General features: G+C 40.9%; 3 protein-coding genes and 1 non-coding gene across 4 annotated transcripts in view; 2 read left to right on the plus strand and 2 right to left on the minus strand.

The window, feature by feature from the left end:
* The first annotated feature begins 2,082 nt into the window (after positions 1 to 2,082).
* On the plus strand, positions 2,083 to 4,161 carry mrpl34 (mitochondrial ribosomal protein L34). The gene is made up of 2 exons (XM_078264849.1): positions 2,083 to 2,216; positions 3,472 to 4,161. Exons 1-2 carry the CDS (start codon positions 2,161 to 2,163, stop codon positions 3,788 to 3,790), a joined length of 375 nt encoding a protein of 124 aa, XP_078120975.1. The 5' UTR covers positions 2,083 to 2,160; the 3' UTR covers positions 3,791 to 4,161.
* A 908-nt stretch (positions 4,162 to 5,069) lies between these two features.
* Positions 5,070 to 10,833, plus strand: LOC144526204 (DET1- and DDB1-associated protein 1-like). Its single transcript, XM_078263503.1, has 5 exons — positions 5,070 to 5,414; positions 6,142 to 6,222; positions 6,388 to 6,439; positions 7,455 to 7,516; positions 7,659 to 10,833. The coding sequence occupies exons 1-5, from the start codon at positions 5,406 to 5,408 to the stop codon at positions 7,761 to 7,763; spliced, it is 309 nt and encodes a 102-aa protein (XP_078119629.1). The 5' UTR covers positions 5,070 to 5,405; the 3' UTR covers positions 7,764 to 10,833.
* The window catches only part of LOC144526661 (anoctamin-8-like), a 29,469-nt gene continuing 15,095 nt past the window's right edge, over positions 9,426 to 23,799 (minus strand). The window contains exons 9-19 of the mRNA XM_078264273.1: positions 22,813 to 22,974; positions 21,000 to 21,152; positions 20,507 to 20,633; positions 19,547 to 19,602; positions 19,359 to 19,433; positions 17,582 to 18,079; positions 17,075 to 17,215; positions 16,246 to 16,437; positions 15,177 to 15,308; positions 14,709 to 14,819; positions 9,426 to 13,052 (exon numbers count right to left, since the gene is read on the minus strand). Coding sequence (XP_078120399.1) covers positions 12,414 to 13,052; positions 14,709 to 14,819; positions 15,177 to 15,308; positions 16,246 to 16,437; positions 17,075 to 17,215; positions 17,582 to 18,079; positions 19,359 to 19,433; positions 19,547 to 19,602; positions 20,507 to 20,633; positions 21,000 to 21,152; positions 22,813 to 22,974 — 2,286 coding nt within the window. The 3' untranslated portion in view covers positions 9,426 to 12,413. The remainder of the gene's footprint in view (positions 13,053 to 14,708; positions 14,820 to 15,176; positions 15,309 to 16,245; positions 16,438 to 17,074; positions 17,216 to 17,581; positions 18,080 to 19,358; positions 19,434 to 19,546; positions 19,603 to 20,506; positions 20,634 to 20,999; positions 21,153 to 22,812; positions 22,975 to 23,799) is intronic.
* Positions 21,789 to 21,861, minus strand: trnak-cuu (transfer RNA lysine (anticodon CUU)). Its single transcript has one exon. It is a non-coding gene; the product is annotated as a tRNA-Lys (tRNA).

Raw genomic sequence — 23,799 nt, forward strand, 5'->3', positions numbered from 1 at the left:
CCTGAGTGGCAGTGAGAAGGGCGAATAGAAGACAGCTGAACACCGAGAGGAGGCCAATGGGAGAGGCTTGTTTCCTTGTTGCCAAGGCTGACAGAATAGCAAAATGCGTGTGTGCGTGCGTGCGCGCGCGGGTTGCGGTCAGGGAGAGTGACAGAGAGCCTATGATAAAACGATAGTCCAGCTAATTATCTAAATAGGCGAACACATGACCACGATCAGGCCTGCATGTGTGATCCCACATTACAAATTCCACACCTTTAAAGCATCTTCACTGCTCATCATAAACTGACACCTGGGAACGTGTTATGGTACTAGGCCTATAGCTGCGTCGCTGAAGGGAGAAATGACATTTTACGTTTTAAATAATTAGATTAAGATGTGCTGTGTCCCTCTTTTACGAGTGGACTCACATCAACACATTGGTATAGCAATAGTCTACAGTCTGGGACAGCCCGGTGCCTGTTACGGATCTGGCCAGCTGTGACGTGTATGGGGCGGGGAGCCAACAGCTGTTTGTGTTATTGTTTGGCAGCAGATGTAAATAACAATTACTGCTTTATGTATATGCATGGCACGCGTTGGTGTTTTAATTGAAATTGTTCAAAAATCAATTAGGCCAATTAACCTGCCAGATAGCCTATAAAATGTTTTACAATTCCACATCAGCGCACAAACTGCATCCAGGGCATTTTCCTTATTGAGACAAAACAGCATTTAAATTACAACTCGTATACTATACAATACATAACAGGCCTATGAATATTGCACTGTATTGTAGATGAGAACTTAAAAGTTTTTTTTTTTTTTTTTCGGTTGTTTCGACACAATTCTCAAATGACAATCATTATTCCATAAAATAAATACATTTTCTTACACCTCATCCTCTCATATAGCCTAACATCTCATTACCGTTGTATAGAATTCAGATGTGGGCTATTAGTACAAATATCTTCACACATAGTCTCTTATCAACACGTTCATTGTATATTAAAAAGAATGTTTCCAAACAAAATCTTTTCAAACATTTGTGAGGACATCTCAGCAGAGGCATGAAGGGGATGCTGTCACCATGTAAAAAGGTTTTTTTCCCCCACAGTGATATTATGTAGGTAGGCCTAGATGGCATGCAATAGTACACAGTAGTTTTTGAATGGCCACTGAGGTGGTGGAAAAGATGCCCATATTGTTTTTCATTCATTTCTACAGTATTCCTAGATGAATTTGTTGTATTTCCATTTGCTGTAATGTATAATGCTGACGCTTTAATCTGGTTCAGGTTCACATTATTGTTACTGTAAGGTTCAGCTGACAATGGTAGCCTGAATACTGGAAAGGTAGTTACTAGGGAAAAAATATCTAGAAATGTAGACCTACTTGGTAAACTTGTGGTTGTATGACATAGGTTCTGATGGATACCCGTGAGCACGCTTAAAATAACGTTTTACATTACTATTGGGTGATTGTATATGAGAAATGAAGTGAAGAAACACAATTTTAGTAGGCTCCTACACATTGACTATTTAGCCTTTAGGGGGGTTACATTTTGGTAGCAGTGGTGCACTGACTAGCACATTTATCTAATTTTGACAATATTTTGATATTATAATTGCAAGTGCTGTAATGATTTATGATGGCTGCAGTACAGTAATGTATTGTGAATCGTTACAGGGATTTTAACATGAGAATTGTAACAGTGTTTTAAGAAATGTGCTTATCTGTGGAAAAACAGTACACTTAAGGATACTAGTTTATATCCTGAACACAATCTTTCAGGCAGAGCTTTTCTCAGGCTGCATCGTGGATGAAATACATGGGCTGCATAGTGCATACGATTTGAATCCCATTGCTTATAGTTTAGTATCTCCCATCTGGCAGACAATAATCTCAAACCGTGCCCGTTAAAGTTAGAGCCGTTATCCTCGCCAATAAAACGTTTAATTGGTGACAGTGGGTCGATAAACTGTTTGAGTTTAACCTGAAAAGCACTACTTAGGGTATTGAAGCCATGGATGTAATGACGCACCTAGCGCTCCAGCAACAAGCCTTTCGATTGGCTGAAAAGTCTAAGCCAATCATTTTGCTTCATATTCGCATGGAGGCTGGCAGACCTGTGACATTCAATGTCCTCATGTCTGTAACTAACTGTACAAATATCTAAAGATGAACATTATCCGGTCATCCTTTTCCCGACTGCGTGGAATAACGAATTTCACAAGGTAACAGAGTTTACGTGTTTTCATGCTCGACAAACGGCAGAGCCAGTGTTTGTTTACGATGCTAACAACGGCAAGCAAGCTTAGCAGTGCGTTAGCTAATCATCATGCAGGTAGCTAACGTTAGCTACCTAACGTTACTGATTGGAAATTATATTTAGTTAGCATCCTCAAGGAGCTGTCTGTTTACATGTGTGTATGTACGCATGTGTATATCTATATACCTTTTTTTATATACAAACTTTATGATTACCTTGTTCAGCTTTGCTGTCCCTGTTTTAAGCCGTATGTCTGCAGTGCACAGCACAAGTGAATACACCCATGCTAATGTTGACTAAAAAGAGGAATAAAAAAAATCATCTTTTAGAAATTGATCTTTAATTTAAAAAAAAAGGAAAAATCCAACCTTTAAGGACACCAATTTTCTTTGTGAATGAATAATGTATCGTAAATAAATAAATGTTCTTCCTTAAAATACAGGTGGCATTAAGTCAATACACCACTATGTTAAATTCCCATAGAGGCAGGCAGGCCAGTTATTTAATGGATCCATGATACTATGCATCCTGATAAAGTTTTTGGAATTAAAATAGCCCCACATCATCACATCCCCTTCACCATACCTAGAGATTGGCATGGGCTACTTTCCATAAGATCATCTCTCAATGCAAATCAAACCAGCTATTAGGCTAACTGAAATAAAACCATGCCAATCTCTAGGTATGGTGAAGGGGATGTGATGATGGGGGGCTATTTTAGGGAACTTAATTAGGATGCATAGTATCCTGGATCCATGAAATAACTGGCCTTCCTCATTTTTTAATTAAGGCATTAAGATCAATTTCCAAAAGATGATTTTTTTTATTCCTCTTTTTCGTCAACTTTAGCATTGGTGTATTCACTTATACTGAGCACTGTATATATTCTGTGTACTCTGAGAGCAACAAAAAGCCGGGGTCAAATTACCTGTATGTGTTCACACTTATTTGCCCAGTAAAGCTGATTCAGATTATAACAGTATTACAAATGTGAGTTAAAGTAGCAGTTAAAATGTATTTTCAATCTGTACATACATGTCATAATTTTGTTGATAGTGGACAGTGACACCAAGGCATTGGGATCAGTTCATGAGACTACTCCACACATAAGCAGATGAAGCACCATAAATGTATTACAGCTTGTTGTAATTGTGGCATAATGTTGATATTAAAGAATAACATTTGTATATAATACATGTTATTCTGTGATCTGTCAACAGCATTCCTACAGGGAACCTTGCAGTAACTGGCAACTCTCACCTTAGATTATTCAGCAACTGGATTGTGCCCAGAGCAGCTGCAGGACCTCCGATTTCCAGATGTGGGCCACTTTCTTCACATGCTGAGGGTTCAGGAGTGTTCCAACAGCTTCCGTGGCAATACCAGCAGGTGCGGACACGGAAGAGAGGCACAGAGTATCAGCCCAAGAACATCAAACGCAAGAGGACCCACGGCTGGATCAAGAGGATCAGCTCTCAGGGTGGCATCGAGGTGCTTCTACGGCGCATGTTGAAGGGACGGAAATCACTCTCACACTGACGGACCCTGTTGGAAAAACCTGCAAGACATTGGTTCAGAAATGCTGCCGGTGCTCAGCAAAGACCTTGTGTGTTGGGTTAACTGGTGATACTGGGCGTCGGTTGGGCTTGCCCCCCCCCCACCCCCGCAATAATAATGGGCGGGAGGATGAAAACTGGCTATTTGCTTTGGGTAAAAAGACACCTGATAGTTTCACCCAGTTATTTTTGATCCATAATGTTTTGTTCATTATCAGTTGCCTGTATGAAGTCATTTGATTCAAAGACAAAATGTGTTTCTAAAGATCAGTGTCATGTCATCTTGATCTCAAATGAAAACACCAATTCTGATTGACTTGAAAATAAAAAATAAAAACCCACCCCTGCAAAATATACATGTATTTGCATTTGTGATTGAAAAAAAGATTTGTGGACAAAGGATTTGTTCTTTGTTGCCTCAAGAGACAAAGGTTTAACCTTTTTGTTTGCTGCCTTCTACTGATTTTGTGAAGTTATAGGTTTATTCAACTAAAGGCAGTATAAAGAGAGAGTTAGGAGCTGGGGGGGGGGGATATAACTTTTAGTGAGTGTGTCCTTGGGGTTCTCTCTTATGTCAGAAAGGGTGAGCCAGAATTGTAGTAGTGGCCTTTCAATTTCAAGCTAAAAGATTGTTGAAAATGAGAAGTTGTGAAAATCACGTGAGAAGCAAATGGAGGCATTAATTGAGAATGGTATATGGCAGAATAACATCCAGTAAAACATTTTACATAAGTAGCATTAACATACAGTTTGCCAGCAGATTTAGCCCATGCATTTTATAGTTTTTTAATGATTTTTAAAGTATTAACTGCTGCAATTTGTATCTATACCCTTCTAATGTCCAGTTACTTTAAATGTATGCATTTTATATGAACACTTAAAACATGAATAAACGGACATACAGCTAAAATGTACTTTAATGAACAACTTGATCTGTAATTAGTTATGACAGTCACCGTTTTATTGTCAATAATTTAGAGTTCTAGAGCAGTTTGCTGTTGTACAGCTTCTTTTATAAAATCAGTACCGAGGCTCGCCCATCCGCTAAACAATAACTGAACAGCGACAGCAGTTGAGAGATCTATAATACATGCTGCACATGGAGGACATGCTGTAGAGAGTGCTTGTGTTGTTTTCATCAGGGCTTCATGCCACAACCCCCCGTGTATTGGGAGACTGGTCTGTTACATAATCGATTTCTAGCCAATCAGCGCATTGCTGTTTATCTCACTTCACGCATCTACCACTGAGGTACGTCGAATCTTGGAAGGTGCCCGCCCCCGAAAAGACGAACAACAAAAATGGAGTTGTGAACTAGTAGCAAGTTAGCTTCAAAGCACGTTCGATTTCAGTTTTTGTGTAATTACCTTTACATGTTTGGAAGTTTCCAGCTGATTGAAGTGGCGTGATGCAATCATATCGAAGTCATACGTAGTCAAGTCGTAAGAAGCTGTCGAGCGGGTAAACAAACCGGTATCTTGGCTACGACAAAGACAACAAGGCTTAGTTAGCTAGCTAAAACGGTAGCATCTGCTCCTTTTCCTTCTAACGTTAGCTAGCTAGCTAGTTAACGAACGAAGAGCGTGACTCGGACAGAAATGGAGAAGGTAATTGGTTCTTTGCTTAATTGTTTAGCTACATTATGTGTTAACTCGTTGGTTCTGAATGGTTAAGCTCCTCAGTACATCTCTGACTTGCTCACAGATCATAACCCCATCAGGCCTCTCAGGTCATCAGGCAGAGGTATTCTAACGTTAGCTAGCTAGCTAGCTAGCTGTAACGTTAACGGTACCCAGAGTTAGATCCAGGACCGGTGAGGGGGCCTTCGGTTAGGCCTACTGTGGTTCTGATCTCCGTAACAAGCTGCCTGATGACCTGAGGTCCATCATAACTGTTTCCACATTCAAAACAAACTCAAAACTGTACTATTCTCAGGATTTTGGTTAGTGTGTACGTGCGTGTTTGGATGGTCACACATGCTTGTTTTTTTTGTAGATTGTCTTGTGTTGATACTTATACTTTGTTCTTATTTTTGTTGTTTATGCTTATATTTTTACATGTTGTCTTTCAATGTAAAGCACTTTGAGTTTACGTGTAACGAAAGGTACTTTATTATATAATAAATATAATTGCCATTATCGCCTTCAATAGACTTGCTTTCGTGGTGGCAAGTACGACGTAGGTTACTGTAAATACTGTGTCCCCTTATACGACATTACTGCCACGTTATCTAGATACATGTAACGGGTAGGAGGAGTTATCTACTACAAAGTTATTGCTATGGTAGTTGGCTTTACCACCTTTGTTCATATTTGTTTGTTTTTCTGCTCACAGTCAGATTTCTTAAAGGGACTACCTGTCTACAACAAGAATAATTTCAGCAGGTTCCATGCAGACTCTGTATGTAAAGCATCAGTAAGTCGTCTCATTTGTTCTCAAAATGCTGTGGTAAAGTCATGTTGTCACTGTCCGTGTGATTTAGGTCTTTAAATTCAAGAAATGTTGTCACATGTCACACTACTTCTGACAACATAATTCTAGCTAATTTATAGACTGACATGGATCTCAATGTTGTTTTAGAACCGCCGACCATCTGTGTATCTTCCAACCCGGGACTATCCATCAGAGCAGAGTAAGTGCGTTGACTTTTGCAAAAGCTTACAGAGCAGGGGGAACTACAGCACTCTTTCCTATCACAATAGATTACATATTGTAGTTATATCTCAGGAAAAGAGTATACCCCAAGCACACATCACAACCTATTTTATGCTAATTATTGAACTCGGTTTCAGGCTTCCGTTAAGAGGAAATCACCTTCGGTTCCAGGATGACAGTGTAGTCATTACGCAACTTGTTATTTAAAGGCTCTGACGCACCAACCCGACGGCCGACCTTCGGCAGAAAAGGCAGTCGGAATGACTGCCTCCCCGAGTTGGTCAAAAAATATTTTTCTGCATTATTAGTTATTATTAGTATTTTATATTTCGCGACGGTGACTTGACATTCTGCGCGAGACGTAATATGTCTCCATAACAGCAGGCGGCACTAATCTGTATTGTTGCCCAAAAAAATGAAAGCCGGCAGCTGATTGGACGAGCGCGTCACGTGGGTCTGGTTTCTCCCAGATTTAACAACCGGGCATAATGGCGGCTTCGTTCGGAATACGATCTCATATTTTACAAAGATAGTTCACCGGAACGTGTTTCTGAAAACATTTGAAGCGAGAAATAGGCCGTGCAGTTGCTGAATCTGTCTTCATTTCAGATCGACAAAGGTCAGTTTAAAAGATTTTCGTCAGATTTTGAGAGGCGTTAGTCAGGCTCGTCATTTCCGGGTTAGCACTCCACCAATCGGATTGGCCATTGAGTCCAGCTCCCCGCCTTTCAATTCAACGAGTCAAATCAGCCCAAATTAAAGCCGACCACTCCTCCGACTGACGACGGCACGGAACACACTCGACTCCGTGCTCAGACTCGAGTCACTGGCCTCGCCAGACTGTTTAACGGCCGATAATCGGGTTGGTGTGCTAGGGCCTTAAGTCAATGCTCTCTACGGAAACCGCTGATTTTAACATCATTCTTACTTTTCTGCACCTTTTTAACGTTGCCTGTCATGATATAATCAGTGTCTTTGTTGTCTCTCCTCAGTCATAGTCACAGAGAAGACCAACATCCTATTGCGATATCTTCATCAACAGTGGGACAAAAAGGTAAAAGGTTTTTAAAGATTATACATTCAAGTTAATGTAATCTAATGGAAAGTTGGTGCTAATAGTACTGTTTATGACAGTAGATAGCCTCCGTTTTGTTGTTTGGGGTTTGTTAAATGTGTTTTGTTTCTTACTTTATCAGAATTCAGCAAAAAAGCGAGAGCCGGAACAAGGAGAGGGGGAGAACACAGCGCCGCCACGGAAAATCGCCAGAACTGACAGTCGGGAACTGAACGAGGATTCGTGAATTGCTGTGCTGTTGATGCACACCCAGCAGAGACTGACCTATACAAACAAAATGCATTATGCGGAATAAATGTTTGCAAAGCCAGGCTTTGACACTGAAGCCCTCAAGGATCCATTACAGTTCAGACCACAGCCGTCATGACGTTAGTCCCCAAAAAACATTGGTCATAATGTTTGCATTCAAATTCAGATTTCCTCCTTTTTTTCCTCAGTTCATTTACTACTTTCGACCAGTATTTTTTTTTTCTTCCAAGACACCTCTGCCTCAGATTTCAGTCTTTGTAGTGTAAAAAATTACATACTTCTACCTCCTTATTCCTCAAACCCTCTGATTTTCTCTAACTTATGCTCACAGTTTTCTTTTAAAGTGCTGATATTATGCTTTTTGGCTTTTTCCCTTTCCTTTATTGTGTTAAATAAATAAATTATATATAATTTTTTTTAATTTTTTTTAATATTTTTTTTTTTGTGCAAGTTATAGGTTTACAAAGTGAAAAAGCCCAAAGTCCCCCCAAAGGGACTTACCATCTCCAACAGAAAACACTGTTCACAAACTGCTCCAAACAGCTCTATTGTAGTCCAGCCTTTAATTCGCTAATAATAAGCTCGCCTAGCTGCTAGCGTGGCACGACCTCATACTCATGCTTCTTAATGGCTAGTAGTCCTTACCTAGCTACTGCGCATGTGCGACTCCCAACAGAGATGGAACAGAAGTGAGATGCCTCACTCTGTAGCTAAAACAGAGAGCTCAACACACAGGGTGAAAAGAGGAGCTGCAGCAATGTGCAGTACAACAAAAATCCGGTGTTTTTTGAAAATGAAACCATGTAAACCTATTCTGATATAACCTCTAAATAAAATTATGAATCTGAAAATGAGCATAATATGAGCACTTTTAAAAGATTTTAATCCAGCTCTGTGTCATCTTTGTGTGGGCAGTGTGTTTAGGGGACGCGTGGCTCCGCTCCATAGCGCCAGTGCACGGCGCTCGGAGCAGCCAGGGTCTGTCGAGACCCCGCCGCTGCTCTGCTCAGCTGGACGGTCCGTACACTGCGACTATGGAGGGAAGCCACGCACCATTCATCTGCACACACTGCCATGACACAGAGCTGGTTTTAAATCCGCTAAATATCTCTTGAAATATGCAGCTGCTCTGCTGCTATTTAAGGGTTTACAGCTGTAGTTATTCATACCATCTGCATGTTTTAATGTAAGTCTACATAAGTAATTAAGTGGCATGCCATCTTTTGTGGCTCCTACTCAAATAGGAATTTTTAGTTTTGAAATACATAATGACAGTGGTCCTTTTAAAATATGATTTTTAGCTCATCCTCTATGTGATAACTGTCATTACAGTAACTAAAAATAAAACTGTTTCGTTGTTTAGATTTAACCATGCATTCAGGGTTTGTTATGGACGGTTGCAGAAAAAGCCAAGTGCTAAAAGAAATGTTCCAGTCTTTGCTCCTGATGAATAATGATTTATTGCCTTAAATGGAAGCGAGTGTGTCTTCACTATGTCTTAGAGCGACCCCTAGGTTTACACCGATGTTTCAGGTGAAGAAATGAACCACTGTGGCGTTGAACAGATATTAGTGTGTCTATAAAGACCCGTTCAAGTCAATACAGTCATACTAGAGGAGGCCGTTTTTGTACAGCGTGACCTGCAGAGTTTGTAGCCAATATTCTAAGTTTGATGCTCGATTGTTTGAGAGCCCCACCTTATAAGCAGCGCTTGCATCTTTGTAATTGCAAGGTTAGCACACTAGGTTACACTTTACTTGAAGGTATCTACATAAGAGTGACATGACACGGTCATGAACGTGTCATAAACATTATAAACAAGTCATAAACGTTTATGACATAACGCTTCTGTCAGTAAGTGTCATCCGGTTTTTGTCATGACAAGTTAGGGTTAGGGTTGCTCGATGGTGTTTTAAGGCCCCAACGTCTCCTTCCAGGCAGCGCTGCAAACGTTGACGCCCAAGGCACTTAACCCTAACCATAACCATTGCCTAATCCTAGTGCGTTGGGGGCTTAAAACACAGATAAACGTTAGAGTTAGGGTTCATGTGTCATGACTTATGTCATGTCTTACGTAGATACCTTCAAGTAAAGTGTTACCGCACACTATTTTATGGAATGAAGATGACTACAGGTATGCTTAAATGTACATTGTAGCTGTACTGATGTGTAGGCTACTTGTAAGAAGAAGAACTGCTGTCGTTTGTTTAAACAGGTTGCTTATTTGAGTTTCCTATACAGTATGTGTTTGGATTTACAAGCTTTTGACAGCAGGTTAAAAATAAAGAGTCTGTGTTTGCTGCTCATAAAGTCGGTGAAGCTAATGCTTCACAAGTCTTGTATATTTGTACAGTATGTATGTTGTGGTTGTTGTGACCCTTTTATCAGGTAACAAGACGACGACTCACTCTGGTTTGGTCTTAGCCATATTAGCCAATTTGTACTTGTATATTGGAGTGACACAGGCCAGAGTTTGGTCAATACAAACTAAAGCATTTTGCCTAATTTGCTTCGCACCTTTTAGAAACCTCACTTTCCGCATCTATAAAGACTAATTTGCTCCAAATTGTGTTTGGCTGCATTTTCAGAGTATGCATGATTACAGAGTATATGTGCAGTTGTGTTGCTTATGTAAGTAGAATACACACCGTACGTTCCAGAAGTATGACTTTAAACCAGAGACGTGCAGTTTTATTTCATAGAAGAGTGTGCTAATTCTACTTTTATCGTATGATTTGTATTCCAGGACCTGCTTAAGTTTTGAATGTGTCTATTGTTAAATGCTGTGCTTTGATTTTAATTGTGTAAATGTATTGTCAATTTGAGATCTCGTTCTTATATAGATTACACTATGACATGCAGTAAAGGCTATAACTCATAGTTTACAGCAACGTTTTTGAGGTAAAACGTAGGGCTGGGCAATATATCGATATCGTGATATGAGACTAGATATCTTAGATTTTGGATATCGTGATATGACATAAGTGTTGTCTTTTCCTGGTTTTAAAGGCTGCATTACAGTAAAGTGATGTCATTTTCTGAACTTACCAGACTGTTCTTGCTGTTCTATTATTTGCCTTTTCCCCACTTAGACATTATGTCCACATTACTGATGATTATTCATCTAAAATCTAAGTGTGAAGACATTTTGTTAAAGCACCAATTGTCAACCCTGGAATATCGCCGCAATATTGATATTGAGGTATTTGGTCACCAATATCGTGATATCTGATTTTCGCCCAGCCTTAATCCCCTCCCACATTTATTGTATGTGTTTGAGGAAGTGCTGTAGGACAATGTTTTTATTGGAAATAATCTTCTGGTAAATGTACACCTACATAGGTGTGTATTTATAAAAGAGTGTGTATGTTCTGTTCTTATCGTTATGAATTTACCTATAAAAAACACATATTACATATATGCCCTATTTCCAGGAAACAAATCAACCCAGCAAACATCTCCCATCCAGTGATATATGTTTTAGTTACAAAATTAGCCAATGCTTTAATCTCTTGATGGATGTTTATTTTAAGTGCGATTTATTTGCATCATAGAAGTACATTCACTAATTTATGTAGTAAAATAATTCATAGAAAATCAAAGTTAAGAAAAATAGAATATATATATATATATTTTTTTTTATGGTCACAGTGAATAAAATCTGAGCTATTGCGGAAGACTACGATGGCTTTGAAAAGTGCTCCATAACTGAAAAGACGTGATGGACGTGTAATGCATGCACGTGACGCGACATGCATTCAATTACAGGCATAGTGAATGAGAAACCAACCTGGAATGGGAAGCTGCTGTTCATGCCCTTTGACAAAAGAGCTCGTTGATGATCAGGTCCTGGCTTTTGATAAAAAGATTCTTCACATCCAAATAAATCGCTTCTGTGAATGTGGAAAACCAGGCAGTCATGCAGTATTTTAACCTTAAGTTAAGAGCACTCCAAGCCCCATTCAAGGAGTTACACTTACTGTACATATTTTACATGAAAGCTAGATAATCAAGTGTTAATACAGTATAATACTTTGTGTGAAGTAGGGCTGCACAATATGTCATTTTTTATTTTTATTTTACATCATCGCGATATCAACGCGTGCAATGAACATCGCGAAAGGCTGCGACATATTGTGAATGACAAAAAAAATATCAGAAAACTGCACTCGAAAGTGTTCTTTTTTTTAATTTTTTTATTTTTTTTTTTAGGGTTGTCTTTTATATTCAATTCAATCTTCAGTTTGTTCAATAAAAGCGTGTTGGAAATGATTTCCTTTCATTTGATTTCAATTCAACCAGCACTTTGTTGTATTTTAGCAGAATACTGAAAGCAGCAGAAATGCAGAACGGAGTACACTTTAATATCTGCTTATTTAAAGTAGGCAAGTAATATCATTATCGCGATATTCAAAAAAAACATGATCGCATATCGCATATTTTCGTCATATCGTGCAGCCCTAGTGCGAAGTAAGTTGCATTAAGAGGGATACGCTCGCTGACCTAACACGTGCCCCTTGTGACTAATGACTTCTCCTACGGTACAGGTGTGCCTCTGAACGCGGCCTGTGCATATGTGCACATTGCTCTCCATTCATTACATTACGTTGGTATGGTTGAACATGTATTAACTCTTTGAGTTTTCCGAATCACTTGATTGTCTTGATTCCCCTTTATCTGACTCATTGGAGGGTAATTCCTCCAGGCTTGTGTTTGAGTCCGCCCTGTTGGGCAGAGCGTTGGCAGACTGGGGCGGTGGTTGTGTCCCGTTCACACACACCACAGTCCCCTCTGATTTGCTGAAACTGAACAGCTTCCCAGGACTGAATGTCCTGTTGGGGGACGGTGGCCTCTCTTGGCCACTAGGGGGAACGCTAGAGGCCACTATTGAGCCTGGCGCTCCGGCTGCCCCAGCTGGCTCTTTTTTCCCCTCAGGCGACTTCAAGAACTTCAGAAACCCTGGCAGCTTTGCCTCACCTCCCGTTGGGGACTGGGCTGGTGAGGAGCGGGACTTCCCCTGGAGAGGGATGATCTGCTTCAGCTTCATCACGTTGTTGTTCCCCAGCAGGGAGCTGGGTCTCTTGGGCTTGTCCCCTGACTTGCCCCCCGGGGCTTTGTCGTGGTGGTGCTGGTGCTGGCTGTCTGCCCGGTGCTCGCTCTCCTGGCGGGCCTCAGCCTGCAGCTCCGCCTGGCGCTGAAGCTCCTCCTCCTCGCGCCGGCGTCTCAGCTGCTGTTGGAAGTGCTGCTGGGCCTGCTGCTCATGCTTCTAAACGGGGAGGCGTGTTAAAATGAAGACAGAGGAGGAGAGAGAGCGAGAGAAAGAGTCACAGGTAGAAAAAGAAAGACGGAAAAAGACAGTGGAACAGGGAAAGAGAGGAGAGAACTGGACAGTGGCGATTTTAGACCCTTTTTTAGGGGGGGCTTCAATTTCATCTCAGCCCCCCTAAAAACTATATTAAAAAAAAATTGTTTTAATCAATTTTAGAATTTGCTAATTTGCTAGTCTGTTAGTGACAGAGGACAAACAATTACAGGTTCAGTGAAACAGGTTTAATATCCTGTGTCGCTGTCGCCAATGCTAGGCACCTGTAACCCAGTCAAGGAAAGTTATTTATTTTGTTGTTTACACCTCATAATCATTTCATTTGGTTCTGGTAGTCCATAAAGGGACTTTTGTATCCTCTGTTATAATAATAAATACATATATTCATTGTTATCCAGTGAAATTACTGATTTGTTTTTGTCAGGGCCAGGTATAATGTCTCAGAAGTATGCAGCTACATAATTCATGGTTGGAGAATAGCCACGATGTTTAATGTTTAATCTTTGCGTTACTTTAGTGTCCGATGTGAGGCGATTACGGCACAGCGCCATCTCATGTCAAGTCTGTTCAGTTTCTGTGGTTCAATGTCACCAGAGTTGACGGAAAGTTCTTCGGTAGCGATATATAATGGAGCTAAAAAAAAACTAAAACTAAAATGATTTACATTCATTGCTATTTTATTATTGTTTATTATTTCTTAACCTGGCAATATCGTATTGGACTTACCATCGCCAACAGAAAACACTGTTCACAAACTGCTCCAAACAGCTCTATTGTAGTCCAGTCTTTACTTCAGTGACGAACGTGGTCACTTTGTAACACACGTTATAATGCTCGCCTAGCTGCTAGAGTGGCACGCCCTCATACTCTGCTTCTGACTGGCTAGTAGTCCTTACCTAGGTACTGCGCACCTGCGACTCCCAACAAAAACAAATGACTCCTTTTCGTTTTCGTTTACTAAATGAACCCTGTTTAAGGCCCTGTTTACACGAATACGCTCGTGGGTGAAAATGACAAAATATTTTATCAGATGTGCCTTTCGTTTAGACGGCGACAGCATTTTTGGGGCTTAAAAACACAAAAGAGTGAAACCACCCTCCAGAGTGGAAATCCTAAAAACGCTCCACCGTCCACACGCTTTTGTTGTTCGCTTCGCGCTACTAGGGAGAGGAGAGGGAGACAAGTAGAAGAAAGGTTCTACGCAGGCGCGCAGACTTGGTGGATCGCATTTCACACACTTTTGCGTCACCATATGCACGCAGATTTCCCCCCCATAACGCTCGTCTAAACGCAGAATAAAAAGTGAGAACGCAACGCCACTTTTTCGTTTTCTCTTCAGATCGTTTCCGTCTAGACACCATCAAGACAAATGCTAATGATGTGATACAACACTAGACAGACAAGCATACCCAAACACATACAGTTATTTCTTATGGACAGAAAAAGCTGCACTAGTGTACATTGTTAACCAATGCACACCAAAAGACCCAAGGTCACACAGGGGTACGTATATAGAAATATGATATAAATTGCACAGAGTGCAGCCAGCAGCAAGCCTTATGTTGGCCGAAGGTCTTTCAAGCTATGATACAACTATACCTTGAAAGCTTCCCTTCGTCGGTACTCTAGCTTGGCCATCTCATCTGCTACCCAGCCAGGGATATCAGGGATGGCAACATGGATGATGTACTTTAGGAGGATTGCAAAGTGCTGTAAACCACCGAGACCACAAAGGGACAGGCTCAACACACAGTTACATCAAGGCACAATTACATTCTGTTTCTTATTTTGGATTGTTTTTTTTTTTTTTACAGACCAAAGAGCACATCTCATACACATACCAAAAACTCTAATGAGGTTTTGAGTTCATTAATGAACCTAGATTGAACAAAAAAAAAAAAATGATTTTGAAGATTTGACAAAGTCACAACAAAAACTAGCAGGCCATGCACATTTGTACTTGTTTTGTAATGTTAAAAAAGTGTCATTTTGGGAAATAAAACTACAGTCTCTTTAAAACTACAAACCTCTCAAACCTGCATTAACCGTACACAGTACAGTGCATACCTCCAGTAAGACGATGGAGATGATGATCATCTCAGGACTCAACCAGGGGAACAGACGCTGTAGCTGCCCACACTGACCAATCAGGTAACAGTTCACTATAATGGCTATCAAGCCCATGGCCTCCATAGCAGTCTGATGTTGAGAGAAACAGATGGAGAGAGAGAGAGAGATATACAAAAATGTTTTATTTGTGTGTGTATATATGTATAATATGAATGTGTATGTATTATTGCACACACGCACGCACAAATACAAACCCTTAAAACAAATGCTGTTTGTTTAGTTTATAGTTAAAAGTTTGTAATAGCGCTTTAAATATCTGTACATATTTATTAGGGCTGTCAATCGATTAAAAAAATTAATCTAATTAATTACATACTCTGTGATTAATTAATCTAAATTAATCGCATACATAATTTTTGCCCGGTGCCTTAACCGATACTTTTTAAGAAAGTAAAAAACAAAGAAAAAAATAGAAGGGCACTAAACAACAGTCGGCAACATTAAAGAACGGCTTGTTTATTGCTAAGGCCATATGGTCAAAATTAAATGATTTAATAATAATGTAATCACTATAACAATAACTTATTTCACTAGTAAATTGCTGTTGAATGAGAAAAACAACCACCAGATAAGAAAAGGGCATTTAACAACAACTTTGAATGCACCACGAGACTGTAGGTTACCAGTTTCATTGAACGCACCGTCTGTGTTTTTCTGACAACGGCAGCTGCAGATTGTTACATCCCGGTGTTGAATCCTCTACAGTAAAATACAGTCACACTTTACACCGTTTAACGTTACGATTATTCAGGAAGAAGATTTGTATAAGTAAATGTTCCAATTAATGATCCAGGCACCACAGTTTCGTTATTTTGACAGCCCTAATATTTATAATATCTAATGTTAAATTCTCCCGTCTTTACATTTTTATTTCTATATTTTTGTTTTCATATTTGCCCATTGATTGAGTGATTGATTGAAAAGTGCAGGCTATTAGATGCCCCCACGGTGTACAATGCAGCCTGGAGGGCTTTTCTGACATTTCCGCCAAACGCAACACACTGACCTGCCATTGTCCGACGTTCTCCACTCTCTGTCCAAAGGGTCTCTGCAGGCCGGTACACAGCTTCAGCGCGTCGCTGCGGATCTCGATGATGTTGTTGAGAAGAGCACACATGGCCGCCAGAGGAAACGCAGAAGAGAAGAGCACCACATAGCCAAACTGGATGAACATTTCCTGGTAGTCCTGCAGTGTGTCCTGTTGGAGTCGAACATAATCAAACAATATTAGTATTTTCATGGGCACACTGTATATATATATATTATATTATATTATATATATATATATATATATAATTTTTTCCCCTGCGTTTTTGAAGCTTTTTCCGACATTTTTGTCACTTCTTTCAACATTCTTTTGTCATTGTTTTTTTTTTTTTTTTTAATGCTATACAATTGAATAAAACAACCAAAGTCACTAAAAGTAGTGAACTGATCATTTATTTCACTTGTGCAGACCGTTGTATGGAACCATCCGCGTTACTTTTTTTGACAATTTGGTTGAAAGAAACCCAAATTTCGGATATAGAAACATTTTGAAAATGGGTCAAATTTGACCCGAGGACAACAGGAGGGTTAAAATATCGATATTTGGCGCCAGCGTATTGATTATCGTATCGCTTGAAGAAGGACAGCAATATACTGCCGTATCGATAGTTTGTCCCACCCCTAATATACACTTTGTATGACTTTAATCTGGAGGCAATCTTTACTAACAAAAACATGCATTCATGATAAAGAAAATGTATGAAAACAAATCTACACAAGTCACAGTTATGAGTATATATTGACCATGTTAAAGTGAATTTATAATATTTTGTCCCACCCCTACCTACCTCATATGTCTGCATACAGCTCTCAATCTCAGCCTGGGTCAGGATGACCGTTTTGGGTTCTTCTGGTGGATCAATCCATGACTTCTTATGCTCATTCTCCTCACCTACGTTCTTTCTTCTCTGACAGAGAGTGTCAGATTCCTTTGGAGAGGACACAGGGGCATACTCGTTGGTCTACGATACTTTCTCTAGTGACTACTAGAGACAATATTTGTTTTTTTTTATTCTGCAGCTTTGGAATGGATAGTTTCATTTTGATCTGTCAGTGTACTACTGTACCTGGATGAATGACATCAATCTCCACAGACATGATATAACTTAATTCGTAAAACTACAGGAGACAAGTTGAACTGTATTGGAAAGAGTTAAGATGATTTAAATATAATGAAAGATTTCTGTTCCTTTAAAACAGTGGAAATCGTATGACAATTTAAGACAAAATCACTGGTTGAGATGGAGCCAAAACGACAATGCTGAATGATGATGAATAACAAACAGACCACATACTTCAGCCAGAGATTCACAATCACTGTCCTCATCACAACTGTCAAAAATACTGGACGGGTCCATCCCTTCCTCTACCATTGTGGGACTGTCCTCGAGGTGGCTGCGATCCGCCGCCTGCGTTTCTGTCGCGACATCCTGGTAGTCGACCTTCTCGGTGAAGCTGACTTTACGTTGCTTCAGATTGCCGTCATTCATGTCCCACTCTTCTTCTGTCAGCCTAAATCCAGCTTTCAGATCCCCTCTTCTCTTTTGCTCTGGGTTACCGTTAGCAGCGTGACTGACAGGGATCCCTCTGGGCCCCAGTAAGGAATAGGCTGTCATTGAGGCTTGGGCCTTTCCCAGAGCCAGGCGGCCGTACTTTAGCACGATGGTTTGGAGGAGCTCCCACAGCACCTTGGGGGTGAAGACGCCCAGCTTGTTTTGCTCGTAGAGATAAGGCTGGAGGACCTCTTTGATGTTCTGTAGAAACTGGCGGAAGATCAGTAGAGTAGCTAGCATCTGTGAGGAGTAGGACAACATCTGTTAATGTGCTGAGTGTAAGGAGTGCAAAAAAGAAAACATGCACGCATTCCAAAAAGTGTTTAGCAAGCACATATGATGTACATATTCAGTCTGACTGAAGTACAAATGCAGGTCACTGCCTGACAGTGTCGACAGTGTTGAAAGTGTTGATACCTTTTACAAGATTCTTGTTTGAAAAGCAATTTCTTCGCTTTTTGCTCGCAGGTTTCTCTATAGAGCTCCCCCTACAGCTTCGGAATAGATAGTTGGCATCACTGTCGTAAAAACTCATTGGTGACTCTCCCACCTCCCATCTTCTCCCTCTGATCATGTGCATTTGTTTTCAAAGAAGTCGGCGAACGCACGGAGCCACGTCCACTGAGGTTTTTCTCGAAATATTACCCTTCTCTCCCCGGGTCCGTAACATTATTCTTTTTTTCCTACAATGGCCTTAGAAACGCTGTCGGAGCAGACGCAACTTGCAACTTTGCCAACATCAAGCTGACAAGAAACTCTGTGGCAGATAAAGTTTCTGATCAAAGATACTTACAAGTGCAACAGCAGGAACGCCAGGTCAGCATCGGATTTTACTCAGTTTACTCGTGTTTGACTCCTCGCTCAGTCAGTCTGCCGCTTCCTCTTTCTCTGTTCCTCCGACAATGCTTTCCTAGCTTTCTGCTTCCTTTTTGCCGGCTAAGCCATGAGGATAGTGTGAAAAACTCCATCGCTACCTTGTTCTTGCTAGCCGGTTCCTGTGTGCAGTGCCGTGAAGCAATTCATTACATCGCTAGACCTGATATCACGCGATACTTCCGGGATGTTTAGGCCGCTGGCCCGCCGGCCCAAAGTTGCAAAGGTGGTTTTTCCGCTCACAGGCGCTAGGGGGAAGCGAGACGGCCACCATTCAACCCAAAAAAAGTCATATAACCATTCCAATGACTCTGAAGCTAGTAGTTCCCCTTTAGAAGTCTGCCGGAGACAGCTTTTCCAACCAAATCAAGTACCCATTGTTTCAAAATGAATAAGCATTTTGAGCGGAAAATTGGCGCCATTAACAAATCTAAACTGCATATGAGCCATGTGAAAATAAAAAGCTTGACAGGCAGACATAGCAACTGTAACTAAGAGTGGTGGGGGCTTATCAAACAGTCAATTGCCACTTTTGGCCCCAGTGGCCCCAGTTAGTTATTACAAAGTTACATATTGTCAATAGTCTGTAGTCAATAGACCAATAGTTTGTCTTATGTGATGTGATGCTGCCAACAGTTGTTGTTACCTCCTTAAGTCGCTCCATGTCCTTGAGGTAGAACCCGATGTAGAAAAGGCTAAGGTAAGAATTGATGAATTCAAACTGTAAAAACAACCAGAAAACAGAAAGAGAAACATTACAGGAAGTCAAACACCCACTCAATCAAGATGAATTGTGTCTATTCTGCCACAAACGGAGGAGGATGCAGAGCTTACAAAAACCATCTTGATGATGAGATTACTCTCGTAGGCACTCTGGAGTCTGTAGTTCTCTGGATGGAGAAATAAAGAGAAGCATTTGCCAATGTGCAGAGTTTCCTTAGATCAATTATCGAGCATTTGAGAGAATGCAAATGACAGGAACCTTATAGCTAAAAGAGCACTTCCTCGGTACTCAGGTAGCTGAAAACCTACCCAATAATTACAATCATGGGCAGAAATGTTCCATTTTAATTCAATTTCTTCCTGTATTCTAAGGCCGGCTTCACACTGTCTGCGTTGCGTGAGCGTGTCAGCTGCGTGGCGTGTTTATTTCAGCTTCCATGTTATCAGGTTAGAGCTTACACACTGCCTGCGTGACACGCACGTCTCAGGCGCGGCTTGAGCCGCACCGAAAACGCGTGCATCTAGAAATAGGACCGCCGCCTATTTTTCACGCGACACACAATCGTGTTGGAAGTGTTTCCAGGCAAAATAGAATACGAAAAGATGTTTATATGTCATTTTGACATAAATACATATTAATAAATGACATTTTGATGTTTGAAAGTCTCTAGGTTTTGACATAAATGCAGATATAAATGTAATTTAAAAAAAGTAATAAATAATTATCGATTTTCAAATATTGCACCTGTCAATACAGAACGGAATACTCTGTAGCCTATTTTGCCGTCAATCAGCCGTCAGTATATTTATGTTTAACATGAAGTATACTACTGCTTGAGTGCAGTAAATCAATGGGAAACATACATGTGTACAGACAAGGCTAGCAGCAGTGCCGCGTCAGACACGTTTCTGGTGTGAAAAGACGTAGAAAAATCCACGCAGCCGCCACGCAACTGACACGCAACAGAAATGCTACACTCACGCCACGCTGGCAGTGTGCAGCTGGCCTTAGTCACCCGAGATAATATTTTCTCTATTGTGCCCAGAGAGTGTCCATTGTGTGTCTCTCACCCATGTCATTAAGCCAGTAGGCAATCTTCTTATACACTTCATCACATATGGTCACAGTGATGGCCAGAAGTATTTTAGGAATGAATCTTGTGACACCAGGTAGCTCCTGAATCTCCATCACCACTTCCTGCAAGGCAAGGGGCATTAGAAGCATGATAAATATTCAATAAGTCTAGTCATTCATGTCTACTCCCATGGCTATTTTTAAAAAGGCTATTAAATGAATGTGAACTGGCAAGAGGAATTTTTGAGTGTGCTTTGTTTAACCTCTTTGTAAAAATTATACGATTCACACATTTTTAGACTAAACTGTAGTTATGGATCTTACCTTTTTTGGTATATAATAAACTGTAATTCTACTTTGTCTGTCTTGCTGTTGTTTAACTGTTAGTGGGTGGGTTTAAACTCCTCACGAGAAATACATTTATACAATATCAGCCCCATTTATCAGCCCCGGACTGATTCCATATCTTGACGTGTTATCTGTTCAAACCTGCAGTTCCAGGCAGAGGAGCATAGCGAGGAAGACAAAACAGAGACAGAGGAGGCAGATGGGCAGGCTGACCAGCCATCTGAACAGAGCTCTCTTCCAGGGCGGGTAGTAGAACTCCTCGCAGCCCGTTATGGGACTGCAGCGCTTCACTCCCTGCAGACACAGCAGAGGAAGAGAAAACAAGAAACCAGGGAGAACTTCAGAGATTTTTTACATTTTCTTTTTTTGCACGATTGCAATAATCTTCACTGAAAAACGGATTGGAAATGTTTTTGCTCCACAAGTTTCTGCAGGTTTCACCAAGTCAAATTTAAGACTTTTTAAGACCTTTTTTAGAACCATTATATATGATATTTAAATTAAGACCTGTCTGAAATTATTCAAGACCTAGAATACAATACTTAAGCGAATTAAAAATTTTGATTTTGAAATGTAAGACTTTTTTTTTTACTTTTTAAGACCCCGCAGAAACCCTGTAACTGTTTTCTTGCCTGCTCGCATTTCTTATGTGTTTGCTGTTGCGTGTCAGGTTATTGTGCAAAACATCAGACATCAAAACCCACATTCATATTTTGAGTTTGTCTGATGTGTTTAATCAAAGTTGCTCTGTAACTTCTTTTTTTTTTTTTTATAGAAACTGACATGAATTCAGAATGTATATATACACAGTGTGCCAATGACACATCAGTAATTGAAGTGTACCACAGCCCACATCCTCTATTCATATCATTAGGTTATTCTGAATAACCATGCTGCCCTGGTGAAAGTGCTTCCCCCAAAAACATCTCTCGCCCAACGTGGGGCTCGAACCCACGACCCTGAGATTAAGAGTCTCATGCTCTACCGACTGAGCTAGCCGGGCCTGTTTAAGCTCTCTTCCAATGTGTCTTTTCAGACGAGACATCCACACCCCTCCCCCGAATTCTCCATTCATTCCACAGAACAGGAGGTGAGCTGAGGGCGGGAGAGAGGCTGCCTGCCCCCCCTTCTCTTCTCTAGAAGAGCACATGGGGTATGAAGACACGCTCCTCTTGTCAACACAATGATCACATTTCCTGCTATTGTGTGCCATTCCAGTCACAGCAGAGTTGCGCAAGTGCTCGCTGATAAACCACTCAACCCGACTGCTACATTGCAACTTTACCTGAGGATAGTTGCTTTGTGGTCTATATCCTTGACGTTCCACTTCCGGGATTGCTCCGTTGCCGCCAGAAAATCTGACGGACTTTACTCATTTAGGCCGGATATCAGTTGCCTTGGGCTTCCTTTGTGTTGGCATTTTAAACTCCGGTGAATTTCTGAGGACTATTGTTAACTGCTCCTCAGATCTCTGCAGGGTAAATCCAGACAGCTAGCTAGACCATCTGTCCAATCTTAGTTTTCTGTTGCACAACTAAAACAACTTTTAAACGTACACATGTTCCACCAAAACAAGTTCCTTCCAATGAGTATTTTGCAGAGACCGCAGCTTTTCGCCGGTGCTTAGCACCGCCCCAGACGATTGTGATTGGTTTAAAGAAATGCCAATAAACCAGAGCATGTTTTCCTCCCATCCCGGAATGCTATGTGGAGTAGCCAGACCCTCCTCCAGCGCGCTTTGGAGGAGGGTCTGGCAAAGACTAATGTGACTGTTGATGCATGGAACTTTGTGAGAAGTCTTCGGCTCTATTGACAAGTGACTTATGAATGTTTGGGAGTAGATCTGAGCAAATACAGCAAGGAGTGAATAAAACCTTTCGTACGCCACAACACAACAGCAGCTGATTTTTTTTCTTCCATCCGTGCCTGCTAAAACGTCAGTAAGGATCCTCACCCTGAACTGTGGCCTGGGCTCCTCCAAGGACTCGGCGGGGGTGTCCAGGGTACCCCACCTGTAGGCCAGCTCCGCCTCTCGCCTCTTCCAGCGCTCCAGGAACAATGTCGCCCACACAACATTGAAGAGGGCAAAAACCACACAGCAGATATCCTGACTGGTCTGTGAGCGAGCATGAGAGAATCAGAAGATACTTATATAAGCCTTGAGATTATGATTATGCCGTGCAGTTTTCAGTTGCCGAAGCTAGTGCCATTCCTCTTTTTTTTTATCTTTACAAAGCACACAAAGGATATTATAAAAAAACAGGACAGAATAGACAAAATAGACATCAAAACATCAGTGAGATCCTGACATTCCTGGCATAAAAATACAAACAATATGATATGATTACAAATTTAAATACATTTAAATACATTTTATAGCTTCAAGTTAGAGTTTGCAAACGTGTCTGTTAGTGACAACAGTGGACAAAGGGATTGAAACAGGTTTAATGTCCTGTGTGGCTGTCGCCGATGCTATGCACCTGTAACCCAGCCAAGGAAAGGATCAACAGAAACGTAGTTTTGGCCAATCGGAGAAGGTTGTGCCAGACTCCCTTCTTGGCTGAGTCTCTATCTGATCTGTCAGAGGGAGAGCAGGAGTGTGGTTGTGAAGTTTAACGTTGGTAGTCCCCAGAGAAGAAGTTGGTAATGTCATGGCGCAGATAAGTGTGACAGGTTTAGTTCCATCATAGTGTTTATAGTGTACAAATCGCAGAATCTCCCCTGATCGGTACACATCTAGCGTGACAGTTAAAGGGTGATTTTCAGTGTAGTAATATTCCACGTGGTTGAAAAGACAGATTCTAAGCGCACGGCGTGAAGCGCATGGCGCAGGTGCGTTTAGGGCGTGTCCAAATCCACTTTTGCTAGTTTGACGGCAAAAAAAGGGTCCGTGCGCCGGGCGCATGGTTCAAAAGGGTTGTACTTAGTGTCTTCATTAATT

Source organism: Sander vitreus, chromosome 12 (genome assembly GCF_031162955.1).
Source record: "Sander vitreus isolate 19-12246 chromosome 12, sanVit1, whole genome shotgun sequence".
NCBI classification, from domain to species: domain Eukaryota; kingdom Metazoa; phylum Chordata; class Actinopteri; order Perciformes; family Percidae; genus Sander; species Sander vitreus.